The sequence below is a fragment of the Neovison vison genome, chromosome 12, assembly GCF_020171115.1.
Source record: "Neovison vison isolate M4711 chromosome 12, ASM_NN_V1, whole genome shotgun sequence".
Lineage (NCBI taxonomy): Eukaryota > Metazoa > Chordata > Mammalia > Carnivora > Mustelidae > Neogale > Neogale vison.
This window is the reverse complement of record NC_058102.1, coordinates 15,298,401-15,310,515: the sequence shown is the minus strand read 5'-3', so window position 1 is coordinate 15,310,515 and position 12,115 is coordinate 15,298,401. Positions and strand designations below refer to the sequence as shown.

The following is a 12,115-nucleotide window of genomic DNA, read 5'->3' as shown; positions in this document are numbered from 1 at the left end:
ACCTATAAATATGTAATCCAATGAGTCCAGAGTGTTAAATTTTATAGTTCCCTTGATGGCTAGGCTGGTTCAGTCTCTGAAATGACTTGAGGTTAATCAAACCAGTTATCACCATTTCTCCTGTCTGATTACACCATTTCTGCTCTCCAAGAGTGTGCCTGTATTAGGGAATTAAATTCTTTACCTGCTGGAAAAAATTAGACTACAAATGAATCTAAGTAACAGACAACTTCTAGGAATTGTTTTAGTAAGGTATAGACTCAAAATAAGACTGTGCTACATTAGTTAGAAGAATACTCACCTTCATTCCTTCTTCCCAACTAATCCACAGGTCACCTCGGGTCAGGAAGCAAGCCACTGCATGTCTGGCTAAATGGTGAATCCAACCCTCCTGACGAAGCTGTGTCATGATGGCATCAATCCATGGAAAACCTGTCCGGCCTTCCGCCCATTTTGCTAAAGCCTCAGGATTTTTATCCCAAGGAATCTGAACACAGATGGGATTTCCTTCCATTTTATCAAAGCGTGGGTTATTTGTTGCTGCTGTATAGAAAAATTCACGCCATAACAGTTGCCCATAAAGGGACAGTGGAGGGGAACTGTTCTTCTTTACCTAAAGTTAAAAAGCAAAGAAGTAGTAACACCAATTTTTAAAGAAGTATTTTGAAAAATAAGCTTCAGTTTTAGGTAATACCTTTTTGTATAGATCTGTTAGTTTGAAGTAAAACAGTCGACATGACAAACAACCAAATCGGAGATAAGGACTGAGTCCAGTAGGGCTAGCGAGCAGGGAATTTGCATTCATTCGAGGTCTTTCAAAGTTTGCCACCCAAGCCTGAAAACACAGAGAGGATTATGCTAGTTAACTTTTTCCATTTAAAAAGAGTGTTTAAAACTGACCTGTTTTTTTAAAGTTACATAGTTCTTGGGGAATGAAGTTTTATTACCCCAGTCACAGACATGTTTTAATAAGAAACACAACAGAATAATGGGGCGCCTCAATGGCTCAGTGGGTTAAAGCCTCTGCCTTTGGCTCAGGTCATGATCCCAGGGTCCTGGGATCCAGCCCCGCATCAGGTTCTCTGCTCAGCGGGGAGCCTGCTTCCTCCTCTCTCTCTGCCTGCCTCTCTGCCTACTTGTGATCTCTGCCTATCAAATAAATAAATAAAATCTTTAAAAAAAAAAAAAAGCAACACAACAGAATAAAAGTGAGCTTTCTTTTGTTTCAGCCATCCTTGGGTAACACATACTCATATGAAATAAATTAACCTCAAATTCCTAACACCAAGCTAAGAGCACTTTTAACCTGTCTCCCTGACACTGAGCTCAAGGTGAAATAGAAGAACTTTATCTTAGCTTCAAAGATACAGTCATCAGATACCAGCTTACATAGGAAGAAGAGAAGAGGTGGTATTGGTAGTAGCTAAAGAGGAAACAGTCAGTGGAGGAAGAAAACAATATTTAAATGAGGAGATGGTTATTAATCTTCAAACAATTAGGTTTGTTATTTTAACTATTTCTCTCAATTCTTCTTTTCAATAGTCTATTTTTTGTTTTTAAAAAGAGTGAAATTATTTTTTAATTGTCAGTTTGGAAATACAAGCATGATTTCTATTATCATACTTTTCTTTCCAAATGCCTTTCCAAACGTGTAAGTGCTTCAGTTTCTCCGCCTGGCCATACTGCAGAGGGCAAGCCATCTGTATCAAAACCTAAAAAAAAACAAACAGAAAAAAGAAAAAGATATTCTTCTGGAACTAAAATAATTTTTTATGAACTACAATAATTGGTAAAACTACTTCACAGAAAAATTATGACAGTAGCATAGATATGAACTTACGGCCCTAGATAGGTCTTCACATATAAGGACATAATATGATCTCTGTTCTTTAGGACAAACATCTTAAGGTGATTAACAGATACATCACATTTATAGAACACATAATATATAGATTTATCACTTCTTAGTATAAGAGATTAAGATTTTTTTGTCCTTTCTTTCCCTCTTAATGCAAAATACTTTACATATCAAATCAGAAGTGAGATTTTCTCAGTGGTTTATTAACTTTCAAGCTTCATTTACACCTACCTAGTTCTTCTAGTGAAGGGACTCCATATTTCTCATCATGGTCATCAGACAGAGGAGTTGTACACTTTTCTATCACTTCAGAAGTAATTGTCTCTACTGGCATCTCTAGTGGTTCCATTTTGCTGATGAGAGTCTGGAATCTTTTATAAGTAAGAGGTGGCTGTCCACCATTGAGTTCTATGATCCTATTACAAATTTAGTAAAATGCAAATAAAAAAATAGTTAGTAAAATGCAGCTAATATTAAAAAATAATAATATATTTTGATTGATAACTTCTGAAAACGCTTAAAATCAAAACACAAAGTTAAGGGGCACCTGGGTGGCTCAGTGGGTTAAAGCCTCTGCCTTCGGCTCAGGTCATGATCCCAGGGTCCTGGGATCGAGCCCCATGTCAGGCTCTCTGCTCTGCAGGGAGCCTGCTTCCTCCTCTCTCTCTCTCTCTCTGCCTGCCTCTCTGCCTACTTGTGATCTCTGTCTGTCAAATAAATAAATAAAATCTTTAAAAAAAAAAAAAACCAAACACAAAGTTAATTACTTAAGACTTCCAGGAGGATATAAGCTTCTCATATGACCAGGAAACTTATTAAAATAGCTAGTGAATCTAAAAATTATTCTTTTCATTTTCTAGACATCTGCTATGTATCAAAAATATACAGCATGCAAATAACAAAACCTTTAAGACAAAGGGTATTATTAAGCACCATGAGTGAAAAAACAAGTGGTTAAGTTAGCCTAAAGACAATAACATAAAAATAATATATGTGAAAAGGTAAAAACACATTACAACACAGTTTAAAGAATCTCTTAATCATCAGTAAAAAACAAACCAGACCAGTATTATAGTGAGAAGCAATAAAGCAAGTCTTATTAATTAGGATTCTACATACTATATACTCTATGCTATATACTATAGTGATAGTCACTTGCAACTTTCTGTTGTGCTCATTATGCCTTTGTTAAATATGTCAGTATATGTATCTTATGGACATACTTTATATTTCCCTCCTCCTTTTCAATGTACTGTTGGAATCAGTTTGCTAGTATTTTGTGAAGATCTTCATATCTACATTCATGAGAGATACTGACCTATAGTTCTCTTTTTTTTATGGTGTCTTTATCTGGCTTGGTACCAGGCTGATACTGGCCTCATAGATGAATTTGGAAGTGAAATTAAGAAAATAATCTCATTTACAGTTGCATCAAAAAAATAAAATACCTAGGAATAAACTTAACCAAAGAGGTGAAAGACTTGTACTCTAAAAACTATAAAACACTGACAAAAGAAATTCTAGATAACACAAAGAAATGGAAAGACACTCCATACTTATGGCTGAAAGAAAAAATACTGATGGGTTGCCTGGCTGGCTCAGTCAAAAGAATGTGCAATTCTTGATGTTGGGGGAGGGGAAGTTTCGCGTTGGGTGTAGAGATTACATAAATAAATAAACAAACCTAAAAAAATTAACACAAAATATATTTTAAAATTTATACGCTACTCAAAGCAATATACACATTTAGTGCAACCCCTATCAAAATATCAATAGCATTGGGGTGCGTGGGGGGCTCAGTGGGTTAAAGCCTCTGCCTTTGGCTCAGGTCATGATCCCAGGATCCTGGGATCAAGCCCCACATCAGGCTCTCTGCTCATCAGGGAGCCTACTTCCTCCTCTCTCTCTGCCTGCCTCTCTGCCTACTTGTGATCTCTGTCAAATAAATAAATAAAATCTTAAAAAAAAAAAATCAATAGCAATTTTCCCAGAGCTAGAACAGACAATTCTAAAGTTTATATGGAACCACAAAAGACCTTGGAGAACCAAAGCAATCCTGAAAAAGAAAAAACATTACTGTAAGTATCACAATTCCAAATTTCAAATTATACTATAAAGTGGTAGTAATTAAAACAGCATGGTACTAGCATTAAAAGAGACATATAGGTCAGTGGAACAGAACAGAAAATCCAGAAATAAACCCACAATTACATATGGCCAGTTAATTATCAACAAAGGAAGAATGAATATACAATGGGAAAAAGTCTCTTCAACAAATGGTGTTAAGAAACTGGACAGCTATATGCAAAAGAAATGAAACTGGACCAATTTCTTGCACCATATGCAAAAATAAACTTAAAACAGATTAAAGACCTAAATGTGAGACCTGAAACCATAACAATCCTTGAAGAGAGCACAGGCAGTAAGTTTCTCTGACATCAGCTGTAGCAACATTTTTCTAGATATGTATCCTCAGGCAAGGGAAATAAAGGCAAAAATAAGCTACTGGGACTACATCAAAATAAAAAGCTTCTGCAAAGAAGGAAACAATCAACAAAACTAAAAGTCAACCTACTGAATGAGAGAAGACATTTGCAAATGACATATTTGATAAAGGGTTTGTATCCAAAATCTATAAAGAACTTATAAAACTAAACACCCCAAAAATAATCCAATTAAAAATGGGCAGAATTGGGGGGCCTGGGTGGCTCAGTGGGTTAAAGCCTCTGCCTTTGGCTCAGGTAATGATCCCAGGATCCTGGGATCGCGCCCCACAATAAGGCTCTCTGCTCAGTAGGGCGCCTGCCTCCCTCTCTCTCTCTCTCTGCCTGCCTCTGCCTACTTGTGATCTCTGTCAAATAAATAAATAAAATCTTTAAAAAATAAAACAATGGGCAGAACACATGAATATTTTTTCAAAGAAGACATCCAGATGGCCAAGAAACACATGAAAAGATGTGTAAATCTTACAGGGAAATGTAAATCAAACTATAATGAGATATCACTGCATACCGTCAGAATGACTAAAATTAAAAACACAAGAAACAACAAATGTTTGTGAGGATGTAGAGAAAAGGGAACTTTCTTGCACTGTTGGTGGGAATGCAAATTGGTGCAATCACTGTGTAAAATGGTATGGAGGGTCCTCAAAAAGTTAGAATTACCCTAAGATCCAGTAATTGCACTATTGTGTTTTTATTCCCCAAATAGAAAAACACTCATTCAAAGGGATACCTGCATCCCTATGTTTATAGCAGCATTATTTACAACAGTCAAACTATGGAAGCAGTCCAAGTATCCATTGATAGATGAGTGGATAAAGACAATGTGGTTTGTATGTATGCGTGTATACACACACATATGTACATGCATATATGTACATACACACACTGGAATATTACTCAGCCATAAAAAAGAATGAAATCAGGGTGCCTGGGGGGCTTAGTGGGTTAAGCCTCTGCCTTCCACTCAGGTCATGATCTCAGGGTCCTGGGATGGAGCCCTGTATCAGGCTCTCTGCTCAGCAGGGAGCCTGCTTCCTGCTCCCCCCACCCCCCCCCCCCCGCCCACCTGCCTCTCTGCCTGCTTGTGATCTCTCTCCCTGTCAACTAACTAAATAAAATCTTTAAAAAAAAAGAGAACGAAATCTTGCCATTTGCAACAACAAATATAGATAAAGTTAGAGAATATGATGCTAAGTGGAATACATTAGTCTGAGAAAGACAAATACCAAATGACTTCATATGTGGAATGTAAAAAACAAAACAAACAAGCAAGGGGGCAAAAAAAGACAAATCAAGAAACAGACACTTAACTACAGAGAACAAACTGAGGGGAGGTGAAGCAAGATATGGGGTAAATAGGTGATGGAGATTAAAGGGTACATTTTTATCATGATGAAAAAATTTTTTAAAGTACATTTTTCATTATAATACATATAATTACATATAAATTATAATCTCTATGTAACTGTGATACCACAAGAACTATTCTCTCTGCTTTTAGTAATTTTGTTTCAGTGTAATACTTTGAGTTTATACACAGGGGCATAATGAAACTTATGGATAGTGATACTGCAGTGATATTATGACACTGCTAATTACATGACTTAAGCAAAGTAAAAACCTGAGAAAAATGTTTTCTGTATGTTACATTTTTATATGATTTATTATATATAGTAAATACTCACATTCAACCCACTAAACAATCCAATTATATGCATAGCACTAAATCTCCCACTCGGATGCAACTGCTCTTACCTATTTTGTCTCTCATGGGGTTTGAGACAGGCCACTCGAAAATATTATCACTTTGGCATATTGATTACTTTGAATTAAAGTTACTTAAGAAACAGTCAGTATAAGAAGGACACTCTGAGCCTGCTCTGTCCCCCTGAAAGCAAGAAATAAATCCCCTATGTGAAGGGCACTCTCCTAGAACCTGGAGAATAAAAGGTATCCTTATCATCAGAGACAGGAATTCAGGCCTGAGAAGGCTATATAATCTTCAGACATTTGCTACCCTAAACTCAAACTTACTTAAGTGTCTTGGCATTTCTTCGCTTATTGTTTCTTTGTCTAAGAGATTTAAAAGTTGCCTGCTTTGCTTACTTCTTTGAGTCTCATAACCTGGATATATGAATTTTTTTTGGATATATGAATTAAATTAATTTTTCTCCTGTTAATCTGTCTTAAGTCAATTTAATTATTAGACCAGCCAGGAAGTTAGAAGGGAAAAAGGTAAAGTCCCACCCCCAAACCTACCCCAAATACACTTCCTTCTTGATATCAGCTTCCTAAAGTTAAGAAAACTGGTAAACTAGAAGGCAAGTTTATTTTCAAGAGATATATGACTTTGACTTAATAGGAAATAAGACCACTGCCTGAAATCAAACCACAGTTTTTTCATACATTTGGAAAAATAGAATAAAATTAACTAGTTTGTCATATAACTTACAGAATTAGCTTTACTAACTTGATAAAATGAGGAAATAACTAAAAGCAAAACAATTTAAAAGGCAAAAGTTACTACATTAATAAATCTTGTGAGCCCTCAAAACTCAAAGCATATAATAACTCCTAAATTTAAACTATAATCTTTTTTGGACAAAGCATCACCAAGAAATGGTATTTCAAGAAATACATTTTAAGAAACAAGATAGTATGCTGTTGTTTGGAGGACTATGGCTACACAAAGTAGTATTACATACAATTTGCAACTGGACTTAAAATCCAGATAGACAAGACTAACACACATGAAATATAAAAACTTCAGACAATCATACTAAATATATCACAGCACTTCATGGTTTCATGTCATATAAACTATGAAATTAATATTGCTAAGAGCTCAGAAAGGCAAGACCACAGGCTGAGTTTGGACAGTCAAGGTAAATTTAGTGATACTCTTAACAGTTTGAAACTGAGACTCTAAGTATTTTTGTCTTATGCACTCACACATCTGTAATTTTGGCGTCTGTCACTAAGTAAAAAATCAGAGCAGTTAAATAAAATGCTAAGGGTCTGACATATTTATTTAATTCTCCCACAACTGTATTATGTATATGCTGTTACTTCCATTTAAAAAAACTGAAATCCCACAGGTTAAAACTTACTTGTCCACGTACTTTTTTTTAAATGCCCAGGGTGAGCCTAACGTAGGGTTTGGGTTCATGACCCTGAGATCAAGACAAGAGTTGGACACTTAACCAACAGAGTCATCCAGGGGCACCCTTGTCAATGTACTTAACACCCCTGAACTGTACACTTAAAAATGGCTGAGACAACAAATATTATGTGTATTATACCATAAAAATAAAAGAAAAAAAACTTACTTGTCCAGGTCATATAATGTATGTGAAATTCGTACAATCACTTCCACTCCAGCTTCAGTAGCCAGTTTCTTAATAGCTGCATCTCGTTCCTTTCCAAAAGGCTCAGAATCATACTCAATTGAAAGTTTAGTAATGTTCCATTCCTAAAATACAAAAAAGGAACAAAAATGTACATAAATTTTCATAATTATTTTTCCACTATAACAATACATTCTGGGAAAAAGTGAAAAGCTTAAACCCTACATATAAAATGAATATACATAAATCAAACTTTAAATGTGCAGGAAGAAACTACACAATTTATTTATTTTTTTTAAGATTTTATTTACTTGACAGAGAGAGATCACAAGTAGGCAGAGAGGCAGGCATTGGGGCGGGGGTTGGGGGGAAACAGGGTCCCCGCCCAGCAGAGAGCCTGATTCGGGGCTTGATCCCAGGACCCTGGGACCCTGACCTGAGCCGAAGACAAAGGCTTTAACCCACTGAGCCACGCGCCCTGAAACTACACAATTTATAAATTCAGAATTATGTAACTAAGAAATGTATACTCCGTAGATTTTAGGCATTGCACTAGTCAGCAAACAATCTAACTAGTAATATGCTTAAAACCAGCTTCCTAAATTTGTTTGCATAGCACTTTACTTTTCAAATAATTTACACTTACATGTTCTCATTTGGTCCTCAAAATAACCACCAGTTTGGCACTTTGGCTGATACCTCCATTTGTCAAAGAAGGTTATTTTAAAAATTTAGGGACTTGGGCACCTGGTGGCTCAGTCAGTTAAGCATTTGCCTTCGGCTCAAGTCATGATCCCAGGGTCCTGGGATAGAGTCCTGCATCAGGCTCCCTGCTCAGCGGGGAGTCTGCTTCTTCCTCTCCCTCTGTTGCTCACTCTCTGTTTCTCTGTCAAATAAATAAATAAAATCTTTAAAAAAAAAATAAAAAGTTTAGGGACCTGCCCAAGTTCACAAAGAACCAGAATACCTGGAGGATATTTATGTCTGCTGAATTTATATCTGCTGATTCTAAGAATTGGTCTTTCATAAACTTTTTTTTTAAGATTTATTTATTTGGGAGAAAGAGAGAGAGAGCATGAGTCGGTGGGGAGCACAGGGAGAAGGAGACTCCCCAGGGAGCAGGGAACCTGATACAATGGAGGGCTCAATTCCAGGACCCTGAGATCATGACCTGAGCTGAAGGCAGATGCATAACTGAGCCGCCCACATGCTCTTTCACAAACCTCTGATGGTTAATCTGGTATATGTTGCTTTGTGGAGGTACTCTGTTTTATAATATTTTTAATTCAGATTACCAAAAAATGTTAGCTGTGGAGAAATAGAGATAGTAATAATGTCAGATATTTATTGAGTTTCAGGTGCTATATCGATAAGTTCTGTATACATCTCCTTATAGTGATTTTCAATGTAGAGACTATGACTTCAGGGAACTGTGATTTCCTAAGGGGGTAGTAACTTTTTTTAATCTAAAATCTATTCTGATGTATCTTACAAGAAAAAAAAATCAACTGTAAGTCTACTATTATTTAATTCACTATATGGTAACACACTAATTCTCCAAACCTGTACAGTTTAGACAAAGGCTGTTCCCAATGGTGGGTTAAAAAAAATACTACTATAAACCTTGCAGTGTATATCCTTATCTTTATGCATACATCTTAAACATTTTTGGGCATTTGATCTATTTTTCCTAGAAACAGTTCCTTAAAAAACAACAGATAAGCATATTTAAAATTTTGAAAGACACTGTCAAATTTTCCACCAGATACATTGTACTAATTCATACTCTCATCAGTAGTATACCAAAGTGCTTGCTCCCCATATACTTACCAGTAGTATGTTGAAGGTTTTTTAAAAACCAGTAATACATACATATGGTATACACAGAAAAACAGTACTCATTTTTTAAAATTTCCTTTCTTGAACATCTTGAAGAATGCATACCAAACTGTCAATAGCTGTTACCTTTAAACTTAGGAGCGCAAATAAGGTAATAATTTTTTATTTTACACACTGTTGCATTGTTCACATTTGTTAGTATGATCGTGTACTGCTTTTGAAATTTAGAAATAAAATAAGACTAGGAAAGCATTATATTTGTTTTATAGTGAAGCAGTATAGAGTAGTAGTTAAAAAATAAAGGATCTAAAGTAAGACCTCCTGAGTTCAAAGACTGGCTCAACTATTTTCATAAATGGCTAAACTCTTCATGTCTGCTTCTTCACCTATAAAATGAGTAGAATGTGAGTAATGTGCTTAGAGAGCACCTAGCACATAATAAACACTATGTGTTTGTTATAATAAAATGAAAAAAAAGAAATCATTATGTTACAGGGCTGAAAGATTAAATAAGATAATGCCTGTACATTCTTAAGGACATAGAACACAGTTAAATTCAATAAATAACAGCTATTATTACTAGCTATTTGTATTTTCTTTTTCTGTGAGTTGCAGGCTATGTTTGCTTGGTTTTCTATCTCACTAAATTCTTCTCTTATGGACTTGTAAGAGCTTCTTGTGTTTTAATGACAGCAACCTTTCTCTGCCATATATGTTAAAACTTTTTTTCCTAAATAGTAGTTTGCAATTCTGATTTTTTTATAAATAATTTTTTACTTTTTAGAGTTTAAGATAGAGTTTAAGTCAATAACATTTTTGAAAAAGAAGGAAACATAAGTCAGACACCTAAAGATCAAGATACAGACCACATTACTAGTAAAGATAACTGCAGAAAAATTTCAGGTTTATGGGCAGTAAGCCTGCTAATATTTTACCCCTGAATTAAACAGATTTACCTATCCAAGATAAGCAGCCCGTCTCCTGCACTGTGGATTTATTGCATAGGAGAAGAGAACAGGATGTGTGCTCTCAGCAAGCAAGAAGAAAAGGTATAATCTGAGCTATACTCAAACAATCTGAGTTACACTCACCTAGCTCCTTCTACTACATTCCCCCGTGAAATCTTTCACTCTTCCTTGGGGATAAATTAGTGAATATCTCTCTACAAGGGGGGCGGAGAAAGCTAGGGAAAAGAAAGTTCCTCAAATATTAATTAAATTCATTTATACATCAAATATTATAATCTTTATTACAGGCCAGATATAATGCTAGGTCCCTCTCTCTTAGAGCTTACTGAAGAAAACTAGCAACACAGAGGTAAATTTAAAAAGTAAATACACGGGGTGCCTGGGTGGTTCAGTCATTACTTCTGACTTCAGCTTGTCATGATCCCAGGGTCCTGGGATTGAGCCCCAAGTCAGGCCCCCTGCTCAGCAGGAAGTCTGCTTTCCCTCTCGCACTCTCCCTGCTTGCGTACCTGCTCTCACTATCTCTCTTTTTCTGTCAAATAAAATATTTTAATAAATAAATAAAAAGTAAATACAAAATAACCATCAGAAAAAAAACAATGCTATGATAGAGAACATGGGAATTCTGGTAAGCTGATAAGCTAATTATCTACTCTTTTTCTTTCCCAATTACGCTGGCAAGACTTTAGTTAGTGATGAAAGTTTATATCCTTGCTTTTCTCCTGATTTTAGGTGGAAAGCACTAACTATTTTGCCATTAAGAATGACATTAGTGGGGCGCCTGGGTGGCTAGCCTCTGCCTTTGGCTCAGGTCATGATCCTAGGGTCCTGGGATCGAGCCTCATGTCAGGCTCTCTGCTCTGCGGGAAGCCTGCTTCCTCCTCTCTCTCTCTCTGCCTGCCTCTCTGCCTACTTGTGATTTCTCTCTCTCAGTCAAATAAATAAAATCTTAAAAAAAAAAAAAGAATGACATTAGCTATGTTTTAAATTAACAACTTTTATCAAATTAACATTTACCAGTTTTCTATTGCTAGTTTGGTTAAAGTTTTTTAAATCATAAATTTATGATTTAATTCATCTATTGAGATAACTGTAATAGCTTTTCCTATATTCTATTAACAGGAAGGTTCACCTTAGTTGATTTTTGTAATGTTGAACCAACTTGGTATTCCTGGGCTAAACTAAATATTGCTAATTTCAATTTGTTAATATATTGTTAAGGGTATCTGAGTCTGTTTCTGGGGGGACATGTAGCTATTCTTTTTTCCTTAAAATTTCTTCAGCAGTTTTGCTAGTAGAGTATGGTATTAGAGTTAAGTTGGCCTCATAAAATAATTGTTTTAGGGAAGTGTTCCCAACATTTTCCTTTGTTTTCTGAAAAGTGTTATAAAACTGGTATGATTTCTCTCTCACAACCAAAGCCTTCTTGGGCCTGGAGTTTTTTTTTTTTTTTTTTTTTTAAGATTTTATTTATTTATTTGACAGAGATCACAAGTAGGCAGAGAGGCAGGCAGAGAGAGAGGAAGGGAAGCAGGCCCCCTGCTGAGCAGAGAGGCCGATGCGGGACTCAATCCCAGGACCCTGAGATCATGACCTGAG

General features: G+C 35.8%; 1 protein-coding gene across 1 annotated transcript in view; it reads right to left on the bottom strand.

Annotated features, from left to right (window-relative positions):
* The window catches only part of CRY1 (cryptochrome circadian regulator 1), a 97,636-nt gene that overhangs the window by 8,769 nt on the left and 76,752 nt on the right, over window positions 1-12,115 (bottom strand). The window contains exons 3-7 of the mRNA XM_044227437.1: window positions 7,692-7,834; window positions 2,090-2,274; window positions 1,624-1,712; window positions 695-835; window positions 302-613 (exon numbers count right to left, since the gene is read on the bottom strand). Of these exons, the coding sequence (XP_044083372.1) occupies window positions 302-613; window positions 695-835; window positions 1,624-1,712; window positions 2,090-2,274; window positions 7,692-7,834 (870 nt within the window). The remainder of the gene's footprint in view (window positions 1-301; window positions 614-694; window positions 836-1,623; window positions 1,713-2,089; window positions 2,275-7,691; window positions 7,835-12,115) is intronic.